The sequence below is a fragment of the Palaemon carinicauda genome, chromosome 31, assembly GCF_036898095.1.
Source record: "Palaemon carinicauda isolate YSFRI2023 chromosome 31, ASM3689809v2, whole genome shotgun sequence".
Lineage (NCBI taxonomy): Eukaryota > Metazoa > Arthropoda > Malacostraca > Decapoda > Palaemonidae > Palaemon > Palaemon carinicauda.
In genome coordinates, this window is record NC_090755.1 from 29,077,719 (window position 1) to 29,104,764 (window position 27,046).

Below are 27,046 nucleotides of genomic sequence, written 5' to 3' on the forward strand. Positions count from 1 at the left end.
ATCCCTACCAAATATGCAGACGACAAAGCTGACATCAAACCCGTTTTCCTGACGTGAATTTGGCATTTCTTCTTTGGCCATGGATATCTAGAAATGATCACAGGTAAGGCGTAGCATATTAACCAAGTATATGATGAATAAGATACATACTGATTTTAACCATGTGAACATAGACGTGCCATGTCCTAAGAGATAGGAGTATATGGAATAATGCATAATTTTGATCGAATTTCATTGACCTGTCAAGATCATCTTGTTATTAATGCAATTAATATAAATCTTCAGAAGACAACTCATCTATGTTTTCACATTTTATAGGCAATCAGAAACATAATATTGTCATTTCACGCAAGATAGCACAAATTAATTAAGTGCGGAAGATGTTTTAGAGAGAACGCAGGTTTTCCTAGACTTAAAAGATGCTGCCTCCTAAGGTTTTTAACGTAACAATTTATAGAATAATCCCAATAAACATTCAAGTAATACTGGCATGTAAAGCGAGGGGTACAGTTATGAACTAATACTTATTGTTATTTCACCGGCAAAATATAGCGGTTCCCCGGCCCATCGGATGTTTACAAAAATGTTGAGTAATCGGTATCATTAAATATTAGTTAACCTTATCGTTGCGAACAATTCAATCATCAATAACGTACATCTGTGCTGGCCTATTTTTATAACCATGCACATCTGGAGACGTGTAAGTGTCCTGTATGTGTATTCCGTTTACATACTCATATCAGTATACAGGATCTACTACCTGCATATAGACCTATATTGTAATTAGTATGCAGAAAAAAAAAAACACATGAACACGTGCATGGAAAAGTGCGTCATTGCGAGAATACCACCAGTTATTGTTGGTTTTTAAGTGCAAGTTCTAATAATGGGAACTGGAAAGAGGATAAAGTCTAATCAAACACACTTTTAATTATTTTCTACTGTATTGAACTACATACACACATACATACATACATACATACATACATACATACATACATACATACATACATACAATTGAAGACAAACAATGACATTTGATGTAAACAAGCTATTATCAGGCCAAATTATATTCTTAAGTAGACGTTCTGTAAATTCTCGCAAGAATAATGTAGTGAGTTTCTTTATAAGACCGTCCGGGTCTTGTAACAATTTATCCCTATATCCTTCGAGTTCTGGTGTATAGCCAGACACATGCTCTTTATTATATAGTACTGTATGTGAGTGATAATACAGAAGTGTTTAGGCAGTGTGCTGTAAGCTACTGTTGCAAATTCTATACCATATTGAACCCTCGAGTGGCACCCTTATTTTTTATCAACTTGAATGTTATAAAAGTAACTCGGCAGTAAAAAAATAATAATAATAATAATAATAATAATAATAATATTGACTAACTTTGTATATCCAGAATACATACAAAACGTAAGGACTATTAGTCAACGAAACTATACACAAAAAATATGTATATTACTTAAAAAAAAAAAATGAGGGTGAATTTTCCTTTGGTACTTACATCTATAACTATGTGCATTCACTGTATTTTACTTATTATTTCTTGCATTTTCTTCCCGTACAAAAGATGTAGTACCTTCCGTTAACGGGCTTCGCTTTTCCGGCTTCTTCCTCACAAATATCTATTTCTAAGCGTGTGTTACAGTTTCTAAGAGTTGACGAGGCAAAGGTAAAGTCTCTATATGACCTTCCGTATGGGGCTTCATCAAATCTATGGCAATGTATTCCCTTTCACTTGAGTTGATGAAACAGTAAAATCTCAAATTTGCCTAGTTACATACATCTTACTGGAAAACGAAAGGCATAATCAGGGACTTGTACAATTTAATGTAAATATACTACGGATAATCTATATCACGCAGATTATACCCTAATATCATCATAATTGTGGTCAGGAAGTTTGTATAATTGCCCTTGATTTTAGTGTGATCTTTATCCGTGTTGATAATGAGGCCCTTGTTTTCATACTGAAACAGTTGGGAGTAGGTGGATCATATCTTTGCATTATTGTTGATTTTTTTGAGTAATAGTTTGAAAAGAGTTGTTGATGATGACCACCATAGTGAGTTTAGGAATCTGGTACTTGGTGTTCTTCAGGGTAGGGTTCTTTGTCCATTACCATTCATACTATATACACATGATAGGTGGTGTGGTCTAGGAAACAAGCTCGTTGCAATTACAGATGATGTTACTCTCTACATCTGTTCCATCTCCAGAATGTAGAACTTGGGTGGCTGAATCCTTTAATAGAGATCTAGCTAAAATAAGTGTATGATGCAAATTATGGGACAAGAAGTTAATTACTAACAAAACTCAAAGTATGATTGTAAGTAGGTCGAGGATAGTGGCTCCTCAACACCCAGATCTCTGCATTGATAATATTTCTTTAACTATATGCAACTTCTTTAAAATTTTATGTGTTGTTCTTGATTGTAAATTTATATTTGAAATACTCATTCGGTCTTTCTATTTTCAATTGCAAAAAAATTGACTTATTGAGAAAGTCTTGAGATATTTGGTGATTAATCTGTCCTTAGGAAATGTAATTCTTTCATTACCGCATTCTGAGCAGTTCTCCCGTCAGGTCTTCAGCTACCAGCTCTAGTCTTAACTTGTTTGATAGAAATCTATATTACGAGCTGCTCAGCGGCAAGAGGCCGTGTCTTACATAAGGTAAGGAAATCTATACACACACAGAAATTTACGGTCAATTAAATTTCTTACTCTTGACCTGGGTATCAATCTCTGGCACTGTCGTTCAGTTAGATCTTTCATAATTCTGACCATCATTTGCATTCAAATCTTTCCAGAACGCAAAATCCTGTATGTAGTAATAGGTGTGCAGTTAATTCTAACAGTCTTGCCTTCTGCATCACAAGACTCAACACTACATAGTATTCTAATAGTTTTATTCCAGCTATGACCAAATTGTGGAATAGTCTTCCTAATCTCGCAGTTGAATCGGTAGAGCTTCAGAAGATCAAACTTGCATAAAGTTAAATATATAAAGTTGAACAGGTTGACTTATAAATTATATATGGGAGATCTATTTTAACGTTATTACGTTGATATAGAGATATTTCATATATTTCTTATTCAATACTTAAATATAGAATATTCACTATTCTCTTATTTCCTTTCCTCATTGGACTTCTTTCGCTGTTGGAGCCTTTGGACTCGTAGCATTCGGCTTTTCCATGAATAATAATAATAATAATAATAATAATAATAATAATAATAATAATAATAATAATGATAATAATAATAATGATAATTGATTCTGCCTATATGCTACTTTTTATCCCCCACCCACTCAATTTTAGTTAGAAGTAGCAATGGTGTAAACACAAATTTTAAGGTCACAGTTGATGCAGGGCTCTAGCGTGTGAAATGAAACTACCAAACGGGATATTGTCACAATACCAAATTTACGATGAGAGTCGTCAGCCTATTTGAATAGTAGGGTACAGATGTAGTCTACCTTAGGTAGAAGTCTAGACTTTAAGGTAACCTTTTAAACGTTAACTGACAAACGAATAAGAGGCTCACCTGATGAACCAAATTGCGAGAAGAGCATTGGCTCGCAACAAAGAAATGATATTGGGTAAAATTGGGTCCCATGCCACTGGTCCTCCAGCTTAAAACGAAGAGATCAGAATAGTTAAGAGATTGACAATAGAAAAGTAGATTAATTTTTAATTAATTTGATAACACCTTAAGGAGTCGCTGCCTGTAGATATTTTTGGCTTGAGTGATGTAAAGCCTTAAAATTGTGTAAAAACAAACATTTATAAATGTATACGTATATATATATATATATATATATATATATATATATATATATATATATATATATATATATATAGATATAGATATATATATACAAACACATTATATATATATATATATATATATATATATATATATATATATATATATATATATATATATATATAAATATATATATATATATATATATATATATATATATATATATATATATATATGTGTGTGTGTGTGTGTGTATATATACGTATATATACAGTATATATATGCATACATACATACATACATACATATATGCGCGTGTGATGCAGCCAAATGTTGGAGAAATAACCATGTCTTAATTAACACTCATATCTGTATAAGAGTAGATATGCTGCTCTTACATTGTTAGGGAAGAAATCCAAAGTTAAATGTATTGCTGTAAATCTGATCTTGTATGTCACTTAAAGTTTTAGTTGATTTTGAGCCATGGGTTTTGAAAATACTGGTGTTGTGCCTTGATGTGGGCAGAAATTTTAATGTTATCATTGTTTTTGAGAAGTTAAGAGTGTGAGTTCGGAACCAAAAGTAGATAATCGAAGTCTTTGAAAATTGTATTAGTTCACGTTTGTATGTATGTCAAAGAACACTTTACTTTGTCAACCCAAGACTCGATGGACGATAGTCTTGGTTTACTCCCCGTCTTTAAACTTTAGAACAGTCACCTTTTGTCTTACATTTAATGGACTTTTGTTTAAAAGGCAATTCTGTCTTCCATGTCGTAAATGGGTCAACTGATATCGATTCATCTTTTTCGTGTCTTATGATTTAAGACCCGAATTCCAGCATGTTTATACATCGTCCTTGTCGATCTGTAATGTGAATAAAACTAGCATTTGCTTTTAGTTCAAGTTAACTGCACATGAAGTTAAGTTCAGATTATCCATATATTATCTAGCCTTTTTTGCCACACCCGAGTTAGTGATGACGTAGAACTAAGATTACTGACTACCTCTCGTATCGTATTCACATACAATGAGAATTCTATACTATGGTATGGAAGTATAGTTTCATTATAAGGACATATATGCCATTATCGCCAAATGTACACCTCGAAGTACATGTATCGAAAATGCAATAGCCTAACATGAAAATATTGGTTCAATTCTAGACTTATCATGCAATTTTAACACCACGAAGTCTACGAAAACAACAGTTCTTGGAACCCTAGTTTTCCTAAGTTATTCATTGCTTTATAAAGCAGAATATTGTTGAATTAATGGTGGTTTGTGATTTATTTATTGCCAGAAATGAATCTGATTAAACATTTTCACATTGTTAAACTAGATGCATCCTGTCCCTCCTAGCAGCTAGACTAATAATTAGTAACATACCCCATTAGATTAAAACGTTGATTTTTAAAGCTTGTATTTGTATTCCCTCTTGCATTATTACCTGTAAAATATCCGTTATATATATATATATATATATATATATATATATATATATATATATATATATATATATATATATATATATGCTTACATACCCACTATTTGACCTTTTCCCCCTACGGAGATGGGTTTAGATTATGCCAGTAAAGTTGGTAATTCATTGCTGTTGGTTTTTTCAGGTTCTCCTTGTCTGCTTATATATGAATTAGAAATTATTCTTTGTATTCTGCCTTTGATATCTCTTTGTACGTATTTCTAGTTCCCCTTCCTTCCTCTCCTCGCAGGGTGGTAGCGGCCCCTTAGGAGGGATCTCTTGTAGGTGGGTTTCCCTCATGAGTACCTTGGGCCTACCCCTCCACCACGCCAGCAGCCATGGCCTCGTATCGCAGGAAGGTTGAGGTAGGAGTCTCTCTCTCTCTCTCTCTCTCTCTCTCTCTCTCTCTCTCTCTCTCTCCTTGACTTTGTCCATCTCATACACTATTCACACAAACTGTAAGCCATCATTTTAAGATTTTATACACAAGATTTTTAATAGTAGGCTAAGTGTTGTAAATTTATGCATGTTGAAAAATATGATTTACATTGTATATATGGTAATGTATGTAGAATGTCTTTATAATCGTGGGTGATAACTTGAGAACATTTTCCATAATTGTTTAGTTTCATCCTGTAATCTTTTTACCTTAAGTATATAATCAACATCGGTATACATTTAGCCTTATCTTTTGTATGCTAAACAGAAAGAAACGAAATTTTCTTCTGAGAGATGCGCCAATTCCCCCCCCCCCCCCCAATATAGCTGTAATTTCCACAAATGATTTATGTCTCTGTTATCTTTGAATTCATTATTTTTCGGCATTTTGTCAGGGTTATTAAAAAACCCTAGAATTTCAAGCACTAGAACTTATATGTAATTAAAGAACGTGACAGAAAAATGCTCTCAAAGCCTTGATACTAAAGTTTCTCAATTAAAATAAGAGTATTGTTACCTCTGAAGAGGCATCGGATATCCATAAGTGGCTCTCAAGTTTAGAGCATAACAGCATTCGTTTAAGAATCACCCAATCCACTGTAAGTTTAAACTTTCATAACGTAGGACCCCAAAGGCGTTCCATTGATATAACACATAATGTATACTTTATACCCTTTTCGAGTGGGGATATCTTGACGTGGTGAAAGGGTTTATGTATCGCTGAGATCAGTAAAGCTGTAGCCTACTAATCAGGGCCACCTATACTAGGTTGGTCTGTTGTGAGCGATCAGACAAAAGTCTGCCACCATCACCAGTCTGGTGATGAAAACTGGCTCCACCTCAGACATGAATAAGGACGTGTCTGAGGCCTTCGTCCTGCAGTGGACTAGAAACGGCTGCATTTGTTGTGGTTGCTGTCGTCTAATCAGATTTATTTATTTTTTTTTTTTATTACAGACGAAATCAATATTTGTGAGAAGTAAATGAAGGCCCCTTTAAAGATACTGAAAAGTACAATACGTATGGAATAAATTTCTTTTACCTTAAATCATAAAAGCCAGGTTTTTCAGACCATCGTAAGCTTTGTCAATTACATAAAATTATTAAAAGTTTTTTTTTTTTTTTTTTTAAACTTGTAAACACAAAGGAGGTATTCCATGAAGATAGTTATGATCATATTGCAGAATTTAAGTAGCAAGAGTTAATTTTTTGAGGTTACGCCCACGGTGCTTCTTTCAATTTTTGGTACAGTAACACCTATAATATAACTTTTCAATTACCGCACAAGTGACTTTCAACAGTCCTAGAAAGACCGAGACACCTAAACGTAATACATAACAGCAGTGATACCTTTTGGAACCTTCTCGAAATTGTAATTACACAGTTCTTACTCATGAAATACTATACGGAGATCACTCTCTCACCTGCCATCCTTCAACTAGTGTACATTAGCCCCTCTGCTCGTTGTAGTTATTAGATTAAACTGAATTTATGCCAGCACAGCCTCTTTCCCCTCAGCTTCAGATTATCCTGTAAACAAATGCCTTTCCTAATCAACTTCCATGTACACATCCATCTTATCTCTCAGGTGTTGGTGGTGGTTTTGTTGACGCTGATTCCCAGGCCCGGTCCCATCGAACCCAGACCACCATGTACCAGAGACAAAGCAGCGCTCGTTAGGAAGTTAGTGAACAAGGTAAGCAAAGCTGTATGTTGCAAGAGACCACATTTTCCATACAAATGAGCACAGATAAAGTTAGCAATTAGGCTATTTTCCTGAACATTGTGACCGTCGATTCACTGAGAGTACACACGAGCACACTATTCTATTTGTTTCCTCATTTCCTTTCCTCACTGGGTTATTTTACCTTTTGGAGCCCTTCGGCTTATAGCATCCTGCTTTTCAAACTAGGGTTATAGTTTAGCAAGTAATAGTAATTATGATAATAAAACATTAGCTTTTGGTCCAGATTGGTTCTCAGTGAAGGCATATTCGACTTATTAGAACACAGTTGTATCCATTGTTGAAAGTTATCTTTCTTGCAAGGGATGAAATGGTTTTCCACTATGTTGATAGACACCTGGTATTCAATGTTCAACTTGATGTCATACATATTTTAACTTTGACTTCCTTGTGCTACTTCGGGGATTTCCCTGGGTACTAAATGGCCTCACAGTCCCCATCGCTGGACCATAGAGCTCTATATCATAGCTCAAGATTATACACCACTGAGCCACAAAGCTATATTCATTAAGGATATTATATTTGATAATGTGATTGCAAGAAATGACATAAAGTTTATTCACTCATTAAATAGCACCTCATAATTAGGCAAGAATAAAGCAAGTTTTCCTTCTTTTGGATTCATATCTCAAACATATTTTTATTTCCTGTCTCCACCAAGCAGTCTAACATGCTTCCATTCAACATTTTCTTACTTATTTGAGTTACTACATTTCTTACTTTTATTGACATTTGATGATACATTGGGTCATTTCTGAAATTAGTGAAAACCAACTACAATTTTTTTCTCTCTGGCCCTCATTATGAACTTCAAAGTGAAATTTTTATTAGAAGGCAATGGCCATGCAAACTATAACACATCTCAAATTCCTCAGGAAACGTTGCAAATGTGGACAAAATTTATAACTAGCTTTTAGAGCATTCAGGGGAGTTGATGGCTATACATGCTTATATGCATGCACACATATGTTTAATATATATATATATATATATATATATATATATATATATATATATATATATATATATATATATATATATATATATATATGCATACATGTATATGTGTGCACTTCTGTAAAAATTATAAGTGACCCATTTTCATTCTTCTTATCCAACATAAACAGAGATGGATGCCAGTGCTGGAGAAGTATGGTGTGACGCTGCCTCTGGAATGCCCTCTTCACGCTGCCAGGGACGTGTTTTCTAAGCAGGAGGCGGCCAAGATCCACACCCCGCCCCAGTGGACTTGTGGCTTCTGCGGGAAGGCGTTCTATCACGAAGCTCATCTAGACAAACATCTCGATAATAGGCATGATGAACATCTCAATAATGTGAGTTTATCTTTGGCTTATTGGATGATTGTCATTGAGTGCTTAGTCTGAAAAGGACTTTTTTTTTTTTTTTTTTTTTTTTTTTTAATGAATACACGCGCCATAGAGGAAATGTCCCATAAGAATAGGTGAGACGAATAATTCTTCCTTTGTATAATCGTTTTTGGTGATTAAAGTTTTAAGTTTTAGAGGGGAACATATACTTAGGAAGGTGTACGGTAGGATTCTGATTAGAAAAGGAAGGTAGATGTCACAATGATATATAGCATCCACTCCTACGCCTATTGCTACGAAGAGCCTCATATATATATATATATATACAGACCGGTGCAATATCATGTCTTCACGGATATTCGATAACTTTATGAGTAAAATTATGTGAATTGTCACAGAATGAGCATCTGATGTTAGTGGAAAGATGATTGATGAAAATATGAGTTGTAAGTATACTTTGGAGGGCCAAATGTTTGTACATTCTACAGTTCTGAATTAGGATAGTGAAAATAAGCTTCAGAAACCATTGGTAAAGTTTGACAGAACTTTTAAAAGGAAATATTTAAATGAATTATGTGCAAGAGTAATATTTTCAAGTTAAATGAAAACCAAGAAAATGGAAGAATGAATCTTGATAGGGATGTTACAAAAATAGTACTGGTTGACTATTATTGTTTTTTTTTTTTGGGGGGGGGTCTTAAATTTAACGAGTTATAGTATGATTAGAGGAAATTCATATTCTAGGTAAAGCAAAGAAAGTTAGTTGGGAGTTTGCAGAAAATATGGAAGAGAAGAGAAGTGTTTATGCAAACAAAAGTTGAAAGTTACAGTATAATAGATTTTGGAGCCAACTTTCCTGTATGGAAATAACGTTTTGATACGTAAAGCTCCCACCCCACCCCCCAAAAATGAAAAAAAAAAATATAAACTATCAAGGAGACTTGACCTACACAGTACACATTGAGTATGGATGAATAAAAAAGCTAGAAATGTGGAGAATGAAAGAGAAAGAGCGAGAAATGTCGAGTAGGAAAAGTAAAAGAGCGATATAAGTGTAGGGAATACTAAAAAAGAGAGAGAATGTGGAGTAGAAAAAAGTGAAAGAACGAGTAATGTGGAGTAGGAAAGAGTAAAAGAGCAAGAAATGTTGAGTAAGAAAGAGTGAAAGAGCAAGAAATGTGGAGTAAGAAAGAGTGAAAGAGCAAGAAATGTGGAGTAGAAAAGTGAAGAGTAAGAAAGTGAAAGAGTGACAAATGTGGAATAGGAAAAGTGAAAGAGTGAGAAATGTGGAGTAGGGAAGAGTGAAAGAGCAAGAAATGTGGAGTAAGAAAGAGTGAAAGACTAAGAAATGTGGAGTAGAAAAGTGAAGAGTAAGAAAGTGAAAGAGTGACAAATATGAAATAGGAAAAGTGAAAGAGCAAGAAATGTGGAGTAAGAAAGAGTGAAAGAGCAAGAAATGTGGAGTAAGAAAGAGTGAAAGAGCAAGAAATGTGGAGTAAGAAAGAGTGAAAGAGCAAGAAATGTGGAGTAGAAAAGTGAAGAGTAAGAAAGTGAAAGAGTGACAAATGTGGAATAGGAAAAGTGAAAGAGTGAGAAATGTGGAGTAGGGAAGAGTGAAAGAGCAAGAAATGTGGAGTAAGAAAGAGTGAAAGAGCAAGAAATGTTGAGTAAGAAAGAGTGAAAGAGCAAGAAATGTGGAGTAAGAAAGAGTGAAAGAGCAAGAAATGTGGAGTAAGAAAGAGTGAAAGAGCAAGAAATGTGGAGTAGAAAAGTGAAGAGTAAGAAAGTGAAAGAGTGACAAATATGAAATAGGAAAAGTGAAAGAGCAAGAAATGTTGAGTAAGAAAGAGTGAAAGAGCAAGAAATGTTGAGTAAGAAAGAGTGAAAGAGCAAGAAATGTGGAGTAAGAAAGAGTGAAAGAGCAAGAAATGTGGAGTAGAAAAGTGAAGAGTAAGAAAGTGAAAGAGTGACAAATGTGGAATAGGAAAAGTGAAAGAGTGAGAAATGTGGAGTAGGGAAGAGTGAAAGAGCAAGAAATGTGGAGTAAGAAAGAGTGAAAGACTAAGAAATGTGGAGTAGAAAAGTGAAGAGTAAGAAAGTGAAAGAGTGACAAATATGAAATAGGAAAAGTGAAAGAGCAAGAAATGTGGAGTAAGAAAGAGTGAAAGAGCAAGAAATGTGGAGTAAGAAAGAGTGAAAGAGCAAGAAATGTGGAGTAGAAAAGTGAAGAGTAAGAAAGTGAAAGAGTGACAAATGTGGAATAGGAAAAGTGAAAGAGTGAGAAATGTGGAGTAGGGAAGAGTGAAAGAGCAAGAAATGTGGAGTAAGAAAGAGTGAAAGACTAAAAGAAATGTGGAGTAGAAAAGTGAAGAGTAAGAAAGTGAAAGAGTGACAAATATGAAATAGGAAAAGTGAAAGAGCAAGAAATGTGGAGTAAGAAAGAGTGAAAGAGCAAGAAATGTGGAGTAAGAAAGAGTGAAAGAGCAAGAAATGTGGAGTAGAAAAGTGAAGAGTAAGAAAGGGAAAGAGTGACAAATGTGGAATAGGAAAAGTGAAAGAGCAAGAAATATGGAGTAAGAAAGAGTGAAAGAGCAAGAAATGTGGAGTAGAAAAGTGAAGAGTAAGAAGTAAAAGAGTGACAAATGTGGAATAGGAAAAGTGAAAGAGCAAGAAATGTGGAGTAAGAAAGAGTGAAAGAGCAAGAAATGTGGAGTAGAAAACTGAAGAGTAAGAAGTGAAAGAGCAAGAAATATGGAGTAAGAAAGAGTGAAAGAGCAAGAAATGTGGAGTAGAAAAGTGAAGAGTAAGAAGTGAAAGAGTGACAAATGTGGAATAGGAAAAGTGAAAGAGCAAGAAATGTGAAGTAAAAAAGAGTGAAAGAGCAAGAAATGTGGAGTAGAAAAGTGAAGGAGTAAGAAATATGGAGTGGGAAAGAGTGAAAGTTAGAAATGTGGAGAAAAAAGAGTGTTAGACAAGAAATGTGGAGTGGAAAAGAGTGAAGGAGTAAGAAATGTGGAGTGGATTAGAGTGGAAAAGTGAGAAATGTGGAGCAGGAAAAGTGAAAAAGCCAGAAATGTGGAGTAGGGAAGAGTCAAAGAGCGAGAAATGTGGAGTAGAAAAGAGTAAAAGAGCTAAAAATATTGAGTATGAAAGAGTGAAAGAGAGAGAAATGTGGTGCAGAAAAGCGTGAAAGAGAGAGAAGTATGGAGTAGAAGTGAGTGAAAAAATTAGAAATGTGTAGCTTGAAAAAGTGAGAAATGTGGAGTAGAAAAGAGTCGATAGAGCGAGAAATGTGGGGTTGAAAAAGAGTTAAAGAGTGAGAAATCTGGAGTAGAAAAGAGTGAAAGAGCAAGAAATCTGGAGTAGGAAACTGAAGAGTAAGAAAGTGAGAGTGACAAATGTGGAATAGGAAAAAGTGAAAGAGCGAGAAATGTGGAGTAAGAAAGAGTGAAAGAGCGAGAAATGTGGAGTAGAAAAGAGTGAAGGAGTAAGAAATGTGTAATGGGAATGAGTGAAAGAGTGAGAAATGTGGGGCAGGAAAAGTGAAAAAGCGAGAAATGTGGAGTAGAAAATAATAAAAGAGTGGGAAATGTTGAGTATGAAAGAGTGAAAGATGGAAAAATGTGGACTAGAAGATAGTGAAAGAATGAGAAATGTGGAGCAAGAAAAAATGAGAAATGTGGAGTAGAAAAAAGTGGAAGAGTGAGAAATGTGGAGTAGAAAAGAGTAGAAGAGTGAGAAAGTGGAGTAGAAAAGAGTGGAAGAGCGAGAAATTTGGGGTGGGAAAGAGTTAAAGAGGGAGAAATCTGGAGTAAGAAAGAGTGAAAGAGAGAAAAGTGGGGTGGAAGAGAGTGACAGTAGGAAAAAGAGAGAAATAGGGTGTATGAAAGAGTGAAAGACAGAGAAATGTGTGGTAGGAAAGCGTGAAAGAGAGAGAAATATGGAATAGAAAAGAGTGGAAGAGTGAGAAATGTGGAGTAGAAAAGAGTGAGAGAGTGAGACATGTGGAGCAGGAAAGAGTGAAAAATAAGAAAAGTAGGGTAAGAAAGAATGAAGGAGAAAGAAATGTGGAGTAGAAAACAGTGAGTGAGAAATGTGGAGCAGGAAAGAGTGAAGGAGTGAAGAACATTTAGCAGAAAATAGTGAAAGAGAAAGAAATGCGGGTAAGGAAAAAGAGAACGAGTGTGAAATGTGGAGTAGGAATGAGTGAAAGGGGGCAAATATGGAGTAGAAAACAGTAAAATACCATAAAATAAGGAGTAGAATAGAGTGAAAAAAGCAAGAAATGTTGAGTAGAAAAGAGCAAAAGAGCGAGAAATGTGGAGTAGAAAAAAGTGAAAGAGCGAGAATTGTTAAGAGAGAGAGAGAGAGAGAGAGAGAGAGAGAGAGAGAGAGAGAGAGAGAGAGAGAGGGAGAGAGAGAAATGTGGAGTAGGAAAGAGTGAAAGAATGTGTAATGTGAAGTAGGAAAGAGTGAGGTGAGAATAATGTGAAGTAGGAAAGAGTGAAAGAGGGAGAAATGTGGAGTAGGAAAGAGTGATAAAAAAAGAAATGTGGAGTAAAAAAAAGGGAAAGAACAAGGAATGTGGAGTAGGAAAGACTCAAAAAACGAGATATGTGGAGCAAGAAAGAGTGAAAGGGTAGGAAATGTGAAATAGAAAAGAGTGAAATGGCGAAAAAGTGGAGTAGGAAAGATTGAAAGAGTGAGAAATGTGGAGTAGGAAAAAGTGAAGGATCTAATTGTGGAGTAGAAAAGAGTGAAATTGCGAGAAATATGGAGAAAAGAAGAGTGAAAGAGCATTAAATATAGAGCAAGAAAGAGTGGAAGAACATTTAATGTGTAGTAGTGAAGTGATGGAGCAAGAAGTGTGGAGTAGAATAGTGAAAGAACATGAAATATTGAGCAGGAAAGATTGAAAGGACAAGAAATGTGGAGTAGAAAAGAGTGAAAGAGTGAGAAATTTGACTTATTAAAGATTGAAAGTGTGAGAAATGTGAATTAGGAAAAGTAATAGAGCGAGAAATGTGTAGGAAATAGTGAAAGAGCGAGAAATGTTGAGTAGGAATACTTAAAGAGAAATGTGGAGTAGGAAAGAATAAAAGAGCGAGAAATGTGGCGAAGGAAAGACTGAAAGAGTGAGAAATGTGGAGTAGGAAAGTGTGAAAAAACAAGAAATGTGGATTGGGAAAGAGTGAGGAATTTGAAGTAGGAAAGACTGAAAGAGTAAGAAATGTGGAGTAGGAAAAAATGAAAGAGCTAAAAATGTGGAGTGGGAATGGTAAAAGAGTGAGAAATATGGAGTAGGAAGGAGTGAAAGAATGAGAAATGTGGAGAGGGAAAGTGAGAAATTTGAAGTACGAAAGAGTGAAAATGTAAGAAAATGCAACTAGGGTTGCAGCTTAGCAATATTTTTTCATTGGAGCTACAACTTTGTATGGCGGTAAGACGACGAGGTTTTTTTTTTATAAAGTTTTAAGATAAGTCGGTGATAGCGAAATATAACGAACAAAAATATTCACGAGAGAGAGAGAGAGAGAGAGAGAGAGAGAGAGAGAGAGAGAGAGAGAGAGAGAGAGAGAGAGAGAATAAATTCGCATTGCTAATAGGCGTATTTACATGTTATGTTAGAATATGCATGACAGGTGAATATTATCGAATTATAGATACTTGTAAATATGAACGATAAATTCATTTAGAATGATCAAAAGACAAAGTTTGAGTGAACGGTCGTGATCTTTTCAGCATGAATTCTTTCATTCAATTATTGTGATTTTGGGTTACATTTGCTCCAATAGCTCGTCTTTTTTCTGTTTCCTTATTCCCTTTGAGCCATTTCTCTTTGGTGAAAACAACAATGGACTTTTGTGCGGCAAGAAAATTATTGTTTTTAAGGCCGTTGAATATTAGTGATGCGAATACATTTTTTTTTTTTTTTCCTAATTAAGTTTCTGTACCTTTGTAAAGATTCGTGACCAATGATGAAAAACTTGCAACAGACCTTATTTGGTGCAAGTTTCAGTCGGACGCACGCACTGAGGTCTGCGAAGCCGAGAGTAATTGACCAACACAAATGTTAATGTGACCTTCATGCGTCTTATCTGATGATGCATTTGAGTAATACTCTAATTAACGTACTGAGATATTCCTCGGTACTTTGCGAACCCCATTTCTTACTCTTCTTCACATACTTTTAATTAAATATTTTCCGCTCTCCTTTTCCCCTGAGTTCAGTGATTTGTATTCTTCGAGAGGCGATTCGATTTCTTTCTCTGAAGCTAAAGTTCTATTATTATCTATTATATAGCTTTTTATTACCCTCGTGTCCGGAAGAGATTTTATATATACACAACTCTCTCCGATATGTATTACAACTTTTTTTCAATACTTCTACTCCAGCACCTTCCATATGAGTTTTATACTTATTTTTCAATAGTCCCTTAAAGTAAGTCTTTTTAAGAGTTTACAGGTTCATAATGTTGCGAAATAGCATTGTTTTCTTGTAATCTGATTTATAGGACATTAGCCATATGCTTGTTTTTGCCTGGGTGCCTCAGTAGAGAGTAGTTGATTGTTGCTAAATCATATTTGTTATGATTCTAAACTGCATGCTTTCTAGTTCGTTCCTTCTTATATAGCTTCTCATTTTAACATTTGCAAATATTGTTATTAAAACCACTACTTCATATATTATTATTATTATTATTATTATTATTATTATTATTATTAGCTAAGCTACAACCCTAGCTGGAAAACCAAGATGCTATAAGCCCAAGGGCTCCAACAAGGAAAAATAGCCCAATGAGGAAAGGAAATAAGGAAATAAATAAGCGATTAAAGAAGTAATGAAAATTAAAAGAAAATATTTTAGAAACATTAACAACATTAAAACAGATATTTGATTTATAAACTATATAAGGACTTATGCAAGCCTGTTCAACATAAAAACATTTGCTGCGAGTTTGAACTTTTGAAGTACTTCTGATTCAACTACCAGATTAGGAAGATCATTCCACAACTTGGTCACAGCTGAAATGAAACTTCTAGAGTACTGTGTAGTATTGAGCCTCATGATGGAGAAGGCCTGACTATTAGAATTAACTGCATACCTAGTAATACGAACAGGATGGAACTGTCCGGGAAGGTCTGAATGTAAAGGATGGTCAGAATTATAAAAAAAACTTTAGCAATATGCATAATGAACTAATTGAACGACGGTGCTAGAGATTAATATCTCGATCAGGAATAAGAAATTCAATAGGAGAATAAGAAATTATGAGATAAAAAACACTGAAAACATTAATAAAATAATGGAAGACATAGGTTAAACAATACAAAGAAAGAAAGAATTAAAGAATATGATATTTATGGAAATAAAAGGCTAGGCTATTACCTTTTAATGAAGACTATAGATGAAATATACCTGATATTAAAGCAAGTTTTCTGAGGAAAGTAAATGAAATTTGTGACAATTATGAATAAGAATATAATACGGAACAATCATTCTCACGCAAAAAAAAAAAAAAAAAAAATGGCTGAAATAAGATATCATACCAAGCAGTAAAAGTACTGTATAAAATAGTAAAAATTAACATAGGCTAATCTATAAGTGTTTGTTATGTATAGTTTAAAAGGTAATGTAACCAAAGCAAAGAAGCTTAGCACCTATTTACAAGGCTATTTATAGAGTGCCTGCAAACTCGATTTGTGGCGTGAGCAACAAGGAATCAGGATTCTTGTAAAACTAAAAAGATAGAAAGTCGTTGTAAAGGCAAATCCTTAGTACTGCTTTTACTATTGATACCACTAATACTGTCTTATATCAGAGGAATGCATAAAGATAAGGCAATCCTTATAATGAGGGAAAGGTTAAACATGCTTCTACTAAAAGTAAAGTTCAGGGAAAATACACATATGATGCGTGTGACGTGTGGAAAGAAGATAATAAAGAACATTTATTTTCATGCCCAAAATTAGTGAGTTAAAAGATGAAAATATAAGCATATGTTTGTTGAAAAATCCTAGCAGAGAGCTTGTGGTATAGATAAGTCGGGCCATGAATCTGAAAGAAGCGTTTCAGAATACCACATTTACCACAATAGGTTGTCAGAACTGATAACAAGAAATTATCCCAACTAATTTCAAGGTAAAATTAGATAAAAGTAAAACTTGAGATTTTTGTCAAGACTGTTGTTTATGGTTACAAGAAAAAGGCTCAATTACAGTATCAAGTATAAGCTTTGCATCCACATATTAATTGATAGAGGGCCCGTAAACTTACCTTGAGCAGTGAGCAGTTAAAAACAGGGACCAGGATCAGTTTCACTAGCCACAAAGAAGGAATACGAACAATTCTAGAGAGATCTATTTAAGCCAGAAACACCACTTAGTAAAGAAGAGACCATGGCAAAAAAAGAAAAAAAAAAAGAAAAAAATCAACAGGTCTGGCAAATCAGAAGAGGTAAAAAGTCAGGATATAAAAGCTGTCGTAAAATGCATGAAAGACAGATATTCAATGGACCGGCAAGAGTTTAACAAAGTTTTGATAAAAATGATAGGAAAAGAGCTGACACAAAGTCTGGCGTTTATCCTAACAGAAATAGATGAAAACATTTGTATCCCGGAAGAATGGGAGGTGTTAATTATTTCACTCAAAAAAAAAGCAAAAAAAAAGGAAGTAAGACTTAATTATAAAACAGAAGAGAAATATTTATTATAAGTATAATCGGTAAGATATATAAGAAAATAAAAATGCAGTAATCGATTATAATGCTCACTTAGGAGGACCAACATTGATATGGTTATGTGATGCATAAAAATACTTTGATAAATTAGATATGAAAGATTGTATAAGAGAGATGGGAAAAATATAAGATGGAAAGAAAGACTGGTTTGATGGAAATGAAGGAAAAAAGCATAACAGTCGTAAACTCTTCCGCAGGAACATCGAAGCATTGAGAGTTAAGGAAAAGTAAGACAGGGAACTATATTTGGACCCAAACTATACAGCATAGTGCCAGACAAATCCAATGGCATTAGTAGAAAATATATATTATTGATAAGGAACATTTAAATTGAATCTCTGGTATTTATAAACGATATTATGTTTCCAATAGGAAGGAATCAAGGAATAAAATGTGCTATAAGTAACTGTCATAGCATGTAGATTCTGAAAAAGGTCACTATAATACCAATCCCAAAACAGGTGTACTGATAATTAACAAAGAAAGGGAAAAGAAAAAAGAGATTAGCGCAAAACTGAAGAACTCAACTGGCCAGTAAGTATAGTTAAGGAGTGTAAGTATATGTGTGAGCGGTACACAGAAAAGAAACACAGAAGTGAGTATATATAGTATAAGAAAATTGAGATGGTTAAGTAACCTCCATGGTCCAAGAAATACATACAATTGGACACAGATATTCCTGGTACACCTCACTCTGAGAAAATATGTAGCCTTGTCCACCACCTCTGCCATCTCTTCCTACACCAGCTCTTTAGTTACTCATTATGCAGTAAGGGTGCAACAGGGTGCACTTCTTTGGAAGGGGGTATACCAGGAATGCCTGTGTGCAACTGTAGCCTATATAGGGAGACAGGAGGAGATTAGGAAACAGAAAGAAAATATAAGAAACTGTGGTTGTACCAACAATATTTGCTAATATGCAGATTTAGAAGGAAATGAATTATAAAGAAATTAACAATCTAGAAAACCTATAATACAAAATAATAGAAAATTTACTTGAACAACCATCAGGCACTCCATGCCACGGCATCTTAGCAGAAACAGGAATATGGCCAGTATATTGTAGAATAGAAAATAATGCTGTTCTATAACATTGTAAACTCTGATGGAAAATGCTAGATTACCACATTGAAGGATCTTTTAATGTATATAAAATGAAAATAGAGGAAATAAGAAACTTGGGAAAAAATACCCTTAAAAATAGATTAAGAAAATAATTCTGGAAAATATAGATTAAGAAATTGAAGAAAAGGAAAAAAATTGAAAATTATGGAAATAAATGGCCACAACCTTGTATTAGAGAATTGGACATGGATACGGCAATCCTAGTCATAAAAGCGAGGTTGAACATGTTCAAATTACAAGCAAATTTCAGGGGAAAATACATAGAACATGTTTGTGATTTGTGCAAAGAAGAAAAAGATGAAATGGAACATTTAATTTCATGCTGAAAATTAGGGAAATAAGAGAAAAAGATATAAAAGTGATTATGTTGCAAAATCCTTGCGTTAAGCAGGCCATAAAACTGAAGGATGAGTTTGAAAGTGCCACAATAGGTTGCCATTGCCAAGACTGATAACAAGGTATTATCTCAACTTATCTTAAAGTAGAGAGATAAATGTAAAACTTTAGATTTCCCTTAAGATTGTTGTTACAGGAAACGGCTTTCATGTTACAGACGCACTATAATAGTAGATAGAGTGCCCATAAGCGTGGTCTGCGGAGTGAGTAGTTAGAAACCAGGTATCTAGGTTAAGATATTTAGGGAATAGTCTGTAGTGAAAAGGGCAACTTGGTCTTTTTTGATGAAATCCACTGTGACCATTGATGGGACATGGTACGTTTGCAAGAATTCCAAAAGTTTTGATTTCAATTACTAATGTTTATCTGAAGTGGCTAAGCACTTGAAATAAGATGTTGGAAATTAGTTTTATGAAACTTTAATAAGGAATAGATCGACACTAAAACTCTACTTTAGTTCACTAATGCTTTAATTTTCGAATTAAAACATCTTGAATCTTAATTTAATCACTAGTGTATACAAAACAATGAAAGAATGTATTTTTTTTTTCAGAAAGATACAGGCTGTGAAAAGAACCCAATCTTTCACGAATACATAACTGCATAACAATAATTGATATGAATAGAATATTATGCTTGAACACTCTTTACTTTCTTTTCTTCCATTTCCAGGGAGAAGACTCTATTTGCCTTGCAGATTTCTGCGATGTGATGCGATGCGAGGTTCTACTTGAACGCATGCGCGATTTTGATGACGCTCCTCCAACGGCTACAGCTCTCGACCTGTGGCATCAACCACTTCTGCTGTCTTCCTCGGTTATCCATCAGTCCCAGCCACATGCAGGTATGAATACAACCAACTGCTATAATGGCCTCATCGAACACTACTTTTCAAAGAGTGACTACAACTCATGGTATTTAAACACGCCTCTCTTAGCTTCTCCTCTGGCTCTCTTCACCATAGTGAGACTTTTGCTCTTGTCGTAATTTTGCCTATACAAAGGAGTTGGTTACAATTAAGAACATGAAGCTACATGTTTCAACAGAAAATGTTTGCCGGTGTTTATCAAGACATTGATTCCCAGATTCTATATAAGTATGTGTACGAGTTTTTAGCCTTATAATTCTTTTTTAAGGCTGATCAGATCTTAATCACCATGATATTTGTATAAATTGTTATTCACAAATGGAGCAAAGCCAAGCTTGGGCTATTATTGACCAGGTTCAGCCCTCTTGATTGGTATTTCTCAAGACATACCCAAGAGAGAAGTGAAATTGCGGTACTTTACAACAAACCTTTTTCCTCAGGAGATCAAGCAGTAGAGAGAGCTCTACCCAGAAGCTTGATGCGCTCTTCCTTCACTTCTCCACCATGGTTTCAATGGACTAGACAGCCACGTCTCCGGCATCGTGACACCTCACATACACCCCCAAGAACACAGCCCACTCCAAGATCTGCCCCCGATCTCTCAGGGCCCCAGGAAGGCGAAGGACGATCAGTTGTTGGTGATCCAGAAGGTACCTTGCACTGTGACGGCACTGAGGGAGAATGTTCGCAAAGTCCTGAAGATACTTTCAGTAAGTGTCATTGGAGATGGTTAAGAATATTTTCTTAACAGAATATTTAGGGATCCTTCATGACACTAGAAAATAAACACCATGCTAGTCATATTCTTCTAAACATGGTTTTTGGTTATTGTCGTTCCAAAAGTTAAGTTCATGTGTATAAAAATATCTGCATAAATATTACCTTTTGAACTCACCTTTGATTGCTTCACCTCTTTCATCTTTAGAGTTCATCTTGATAAGCATATTCACACCCTTTCACGACATAATTATGCACCGACGAAGAAATCTGCAAAACAGTCCTTGTCTTACAGAGATCAATGACTGACATTTCACTAATTTAATGTTCATCCCTCAGACGAAAGTGGCCAAGTGTCAGGAGGACCCAGAGAACTTCCACTGCATCCTCTTCATTCATGGCGAGATACTTGTAATGAAGAACATTTAGCAGAGCTTAGAGCAAAATGCCAGGTAGGTTGAACATCATAAAAAAATAATTTTAAGTTAGTAACGCATGTCTGTACCAGTTGCTGTCATAGGCAATTATACATACATACATATACCAAAGGCACTTCCCCCAATTTTGGGGGGTAACCGACATCAACAATGAAACAAAACAAAAAGGGGACCTCTACTCTCTACGTTCCTTCAGCCTAACCAGGGACTCAACCGAGTTCAGCTGGTACTGCTAGGGTGCCACAGCCCAACCTCCCACATTATCCACCACAGATGAAGCTTCATAATGCTGAATCCCCTACTGCTGCTACCTCCGCGGTCATCTAAGGCACCGGAGGAAGCAGCAGGGCCTACCGGAACTGTGTCACAATCGCTCGCCATTCATTCCTATTTCTAGCACGCTCTCTTGCCTCTCTCACATCTATCCTCCTATCACCCAGAGCTTTCTTCACACCATCCATCCACCCAAACCTTGGCCTTCCTCTTGTTCTTCTCCCATCAACTCTTGCATTCATCACCTTCTTTAGCAGACAACCATTTTCCATTCTCTCAACATGGCCAAACCACCTCAACACATTCATATCCACTCTAGCCGCTAACTCATTTCTTACACCCGTTCTCTCCCTCACCACTTCGTTCCTAACCCTATCTACTCGAGATACACCAGCCATACTCCTTAGACACTTCATCTCAAACACATTCAATTTCTGTCTCTCCATCACTTTCATTCCCCACAACTCCGATCCATACATCACAGTTGGTACAATCACTTTCTCATATAGAACTCTCTTTACATTCATGCCCAACCCTCTATTTTTTACTACTCGCTAAACTGCCCCCAACACTTTGCAACCTTCATTGACTCTCTGACGTACATCTGCTTCCACTCCACCATTTGCTGCAACAACAGACCCCAAGTACTTAAACTGATCCACCTCCTCAAGTAACTCTCCATTCAACATGACATTCAACCTTGCACCACCTTCCCTTCTCATACATCTCATAACCTTACTCTTACCCACATTAACTCTCAACTTCCTTCTCTCACACACCCTTCCAAATTCTGTTACTAGTCGGTCAAGCTTCTCTTCTGTGTCTGCTACCAGTACAGTATCATCCGCAAACAACAACTGATTTACCTCCCATTCATGGTCATTCTCGCCTACCAGTTTTAATCCTCGTCCAAGCACTCGAGCATTCACCTCTCTCACCACTCCATCAACATACAAGTTAAACAACCACGGCGACATCACACATCCCTGTCTCAGCCCCACTCTCACCGGAAACCAATCACTCACTTCATTTCCTATTGTAACACATGCTTTACTACCTTTGTAGAAACTTTTCACTGCTTGCAACAACCTTCCACCAACTCCATATAACCTCATCACATTCCACATTGCTTCCCTATCAACTCTATCATATTCTTTCTCCAGATCCATAAACGCAACATACACCTCCTTACCTTTTGCTAAATATTTCTCGCATATCTGCCTAACTGTAAAAATCTGATTCATACAACCCCTACCTCTTCTAAAACCACCCTGTACTTCCAAGATTGCATTCTCTGTTTTATCCTTAATCCTATTAATCATTACTCTACCATACACTTTTCCAGCTACACTCAACAAACTAATACCTCTTGAATTACAACACTCATACACATCTCCCTTACCCTTATATAGTGGTACAATACATGCACAAACCCAATCTACTGGTACCATTGACAACACAAAACACATATTAAACAATCTCACCAACCATTCAAGTACAGTCACACCCCCTTCCTTCAACATCTCAGCTTTCACACCATCCATACCAGATGCTTTTCCTACTCTCGTTTCATCTAGTGCTCTCCTCACTTCCTCTATTGTAATCTCTCTCTCATTCTCATCTCCCATCACTGGCACCTCAACACCTGGAACAGCAATCATATCTGCCTCCTTATTATCCTCAACATTCAGCAAACTTTCAAAATAGGCAATTATACTGGGATATATTTAAATGTTATGAAATCTTGAGAAGTATTAAAAACACTTGAAGGTCAGGCAAGAAAACATCTTACAAGGAACTTTTAATTACATTTCTTTCTTGATTGCAAGAAATTTAACTTGTCAAATGTATTCTTTCATTCTTTGAACCTGACAATAAACATAAGCCTTGAAAATGCAAGCATAATGTTATTGAAGGGAGATTGATGAAATCAATAACTTGCAGAATAATTTTTGAATTAGCTTAACTTTTCTTTCTAATAAAATGATTTTTCGTTAATCAATTTAGAGCATGTTTTGCCTTAATTTGGGATGGCAAAGGATGGGGCATCCTTTGCCATCTCAAATCGAAGTTCAGAGGTAATTGACTGGTTGTAATTTTTTTTCCATAGCAACTGATACAGCAGTGTATTGGTGGACTGCTGTTAAATTTGACGCTTGAGCAATTTAAAGAAGTTGAAGGTAAGTTAAAGTGAGATATTATGTACAGAACTTTACAAAGATGATAAATGCATGGCAGACATAAGGGTACTAATAGCTAGATGCTTACCAGAAGATGAAAGTTAATTTTGCTATGTCTGTTTGAATAAAATTAAAACAGTTTTTGTAGAATTACTTGCCCATCGTCACCATAAGTTCTGTATCTGAGCCAATAGTGTTATCTTCCTCTTTACTCTCTTGAACAGGAGCTCTCAGTCGAGCAGTGTGTTGGTACTTGACATGTGAGAGATACTGGGAAGCAGGTACCATGGAACCTCCAGAATTCCCTTGGGGTCTTCTTACAGCACTAGTTCTTCTACTCACTCTCGGAGTATCTCTAGCTTACTACATTGTCTGGGTTCTTTGCGAGTAAGTCTTAATCTGGAGAAAGCATGGTTATCCATCTGTTCAAATTGATGTCGGAAGAAAATGATTAGTAAATAAATCTTAGTTGAGGTATCAAATAATGTTCTTCTTTAGCTTTATAATCTGACAATACGAAAGACAGTCATTTTCACTATTCTTATGATGTTTGGTCAGATGTGATAACCTGCTGTCTCCCACTTCCTCAGATTCTGTATTTTTTTGTAAGTTTAGAGCTAATATATACAATTTTCTATAATGTATTTCTTTTCTATTGATTCTTTCATTGCGTCTATGTAGGAAAATATTTCCTTTGTAGTCAGACATAGAGATAGGCTATATGACAAAAGCATGTTTATTACAACTGCTGATTTAATGAGTAAACGTTATTGATTGGTATGGTAACATTGTAATCCTAAAAATATATGACATGTACAGCACAAACTTTAGGGCATCTGTCTCTTAACCACTGCTGTAGTTGGTATTAGGCAAGAAAGTCTTTGCTAGTACATTCTTTCAGAAAAATGGATGCTTGGTGATTAGTTAGACTAGATAACCACTCCCTTAGCTCAAAAATGCTTATTGTTCACCAGATACCTAAAATAATCACGAAGAAGGATTTTGGAGACGTGAGTTAGGCAGAAGACTCAGTTACTTATTCTAAGATACACTCTTATATTTATATTGGTGTCATCTGGTGTAAATGTTTTTCTTTTGCTCTCAAAATTTAGGTTTTGAGGAACCATTTAAGATGATCTCCTCTTGATTATTAGGTTACTCCTTTTACATTAGTGATTTACTGATGATTCATATTTACTGAACAAGATAACACAACATAATTCTGTCAGTAGTGCTATTTTAGGTATTCTTCTGAATACAAACACACTACGTGCATTCGTTGGTTTTTAGGGGTAGGAACTATAGGCTAGAAATTAGTGATTTTTTAAAAACTTTGATCGTCTTTAAAACACCACATATATTTACAAAGATAAATAATAATTCCATTAAGATTTTGTTCCATCCTTTTCAAACCTGTTCCTTCCACAGCATAACATGATACACTAAGAGCTTATATTTTCGTCTAGCATCATTATCTAAACAAAAGACACAGTGTACGTACTTTCTTTAGTCTAGTAATGGATGTTTTATCTTACTCTTGTGTTGGGCTCAATAAGTGATGAACGTTCGTGACGATCACCAAGTGAACTGAAGACCACTTGGCCTTCTGATGATTCCCAAACAAGAGGCATGTCCACAACAGTATTTTTCGTTAGTCAACACATCCTTAAAGTTACACTCACCGATTGGCAAAGAAGTAAAAATTTCATTAAGAATTTTTTTGGTAAGTTTTACTGTCTAAATCATATGATAGCCAAGGCTTGAATCATATCATAGCCCAGGCTAGACAATCAGCTGTTCAAAATTACCTAGCCTAGGCTATAGCGGATGATGATGCCTCTAACGTATAATTCTCAAATATGTGATTTTATAAAATGAAGGAAATTTGTTTAGTCACAGTTCATCACTTAAGTTCACAAAACAATGTTGTGAATGCTGTACTAATTTCTTGATTATTTTCTGGGAAGGAGAGAATTTTTTTTCTGTAATCATCATCTTAGCTTTTAGATAGAAAGGTAGAATTTTATTTATATATTTGTAGAGCACCCACCTTACTCTTTATGTATTTAAATTCAACACTAACAATATTTATATATATAAAAAGTTGAAGTTTAATGAAAAATGTGCGCAAGGGCCACCCTCACAACATGCTTTGCTGGACACATTGCGTGAATGTGCACCATGTTTAGATACCACTTCTTGAGTTTTACCCATTTCTGTATGTATTCCAGTCTTCATTGAGGGGAAAGTGTGAATCATGTAAAGATAAGTTTTTGTCAACATTCTTTTTAAGCATTTCTTGTGTTTGTTTGATTCCTTATTAATAGGATTCAAGCTTTTGTTAATTTTCATTGTAAATCAAGATAAACGAAGATAAAAGTGTATATTTTTTCGCTAGTTTTACTAACAATATATATGCTGAACAAAGTATGACTACAGCTCAATAGATTCTTAAATAAAATATCATTATTCTTGATATCTCACCCTTATTTTCTTCTTACTGTCTGTCCTGCAGGTCACAGGATGGAGCTGTTGCAACTACACCTGTCACTGTCCATGAGACCACTAACATTCCAACTTTTAGGACAACCAAGGTACGCCATTCTGCTGCTACAGAATCTGAGAGTGAATGCCGAGACTCCGGGTTTAACGAGGGTCCTTTGTACCCTGATCCTAATGATGTTGGTCACGTTTATACTGACTACGATGGTCAGTCTTATCGCTCTCGGCATTATTCAGAAGACTCTCGTCTTTCGTGTCCACCTGATGAGCAAGCACGCTCTTCCAAGTATTACATCTCAGAGGAGCGAATGTTTAACTATGCTACTACATTTATGCCTAACTATGAACAGCGAAGATTAAGACGAAATCGATACAACTACTTAGATGACTATGATGACTACCAAGAGTTCACAGAGCATGATAAATATTATGACACTACAAATCTTAATCGTGAGCAAAGCGATAGCTTCATATATGTATCTTATCCACCAGATGTGAAGAAAAGGTTTACCGAGAATAGGTGATGATAAGAAATTTAAGATGAACATGGGTATTTTTCACAGGAGCAGTGTCCTGCTCTATATCTTCCATGGGGCTGTTTAACAATGCATCACTGATTTCGACAGGGAAATTATGAGTTACCTAGTCCATAGGTGTATGCAGGTATACATATTTCTTACATTGCTTCGGAGAGGAAAGTTGGAAATGTCCCACAAAGATGTTACATGAGAATTTGTTTTCATAGTTAAGGTTGTAAGAAAAACTTTAACAAACTTCCTATTCAATTTCATCACATATAGCCTATTCCAAATAATAATACATAGAGACAGATCTGCATTTGTCTAGTGATAAGTCTTGTTCATTTGTCTCATTATTTCTTTTCAAGGATAACTAGCATTCCCAGACAAAATGTACCGATTACCTAACCCTTTCCTCCTTAGGTTAAGATGAGCTGTTGAAAGGTAGGAGTACTTATTTACTTGTGATCTATAGCATTAAGGCTCTCCATTAAACAATGCTTGTTTAAGA

At 35.3% G+C, this 27,046-nt stretch overlaps 1 protein-coding gene across 1 annotated transcript; it reads left to right on the forward strand.

The window, feature by feature from the left end:
- The first annotated feature begins 20 nt into the window (after positions 1 to 20).
- LOC137624371 (uncharacterized) lies at positions 21 to 27,046 on the forward strand. The gene is made up of 10 exons (XM_068355085.1): positions 21 to 103; positions 5,519 to 5,633; positions 7,295 to 7,402; positions 8,578 to 8,784; positions 19,713 to 19,884; positions 20,349 to 20,618; positions 20,965 to 21,077; positions 23,446 to 23,515; positions 23,740 to 23,902; positions 26,031 to 27,046. Exons 2-10 carry the CDS (start codon positions 5,607 to 5,609, stop codon positions 26,539 to 26,541), a joined length of 1,641 nt encoding a protein of 546 aa, XP_068211186.1. The 5' UTR covers positions 21 to 103; positions 5,519 to 5,606; the 3' UTR covers positions 26,542 to 27,046.

Coding starts and splice junctions, on each gene's coding strand:
- LOC137624371 (XM_068355085.1), top strand. CDS start 5,607: ATGGCCTCGTATCGCAGGAAGGTTGAG. Junction 7,403..8,577: donor TTAGGAAGTTAGTGAACAAG/GTAAGCAAAGCT, acceptor CAACATAAACAG/AGATGGATGCCAGTGCTGGA. Junction 23,516..23,739: donor GCAATTTAAAGAAGTTGAAG/GTAAGTTAAAGT, acceptor TCTCTTGAACAG/GAGCTCTCAGTCGAGCAGTG.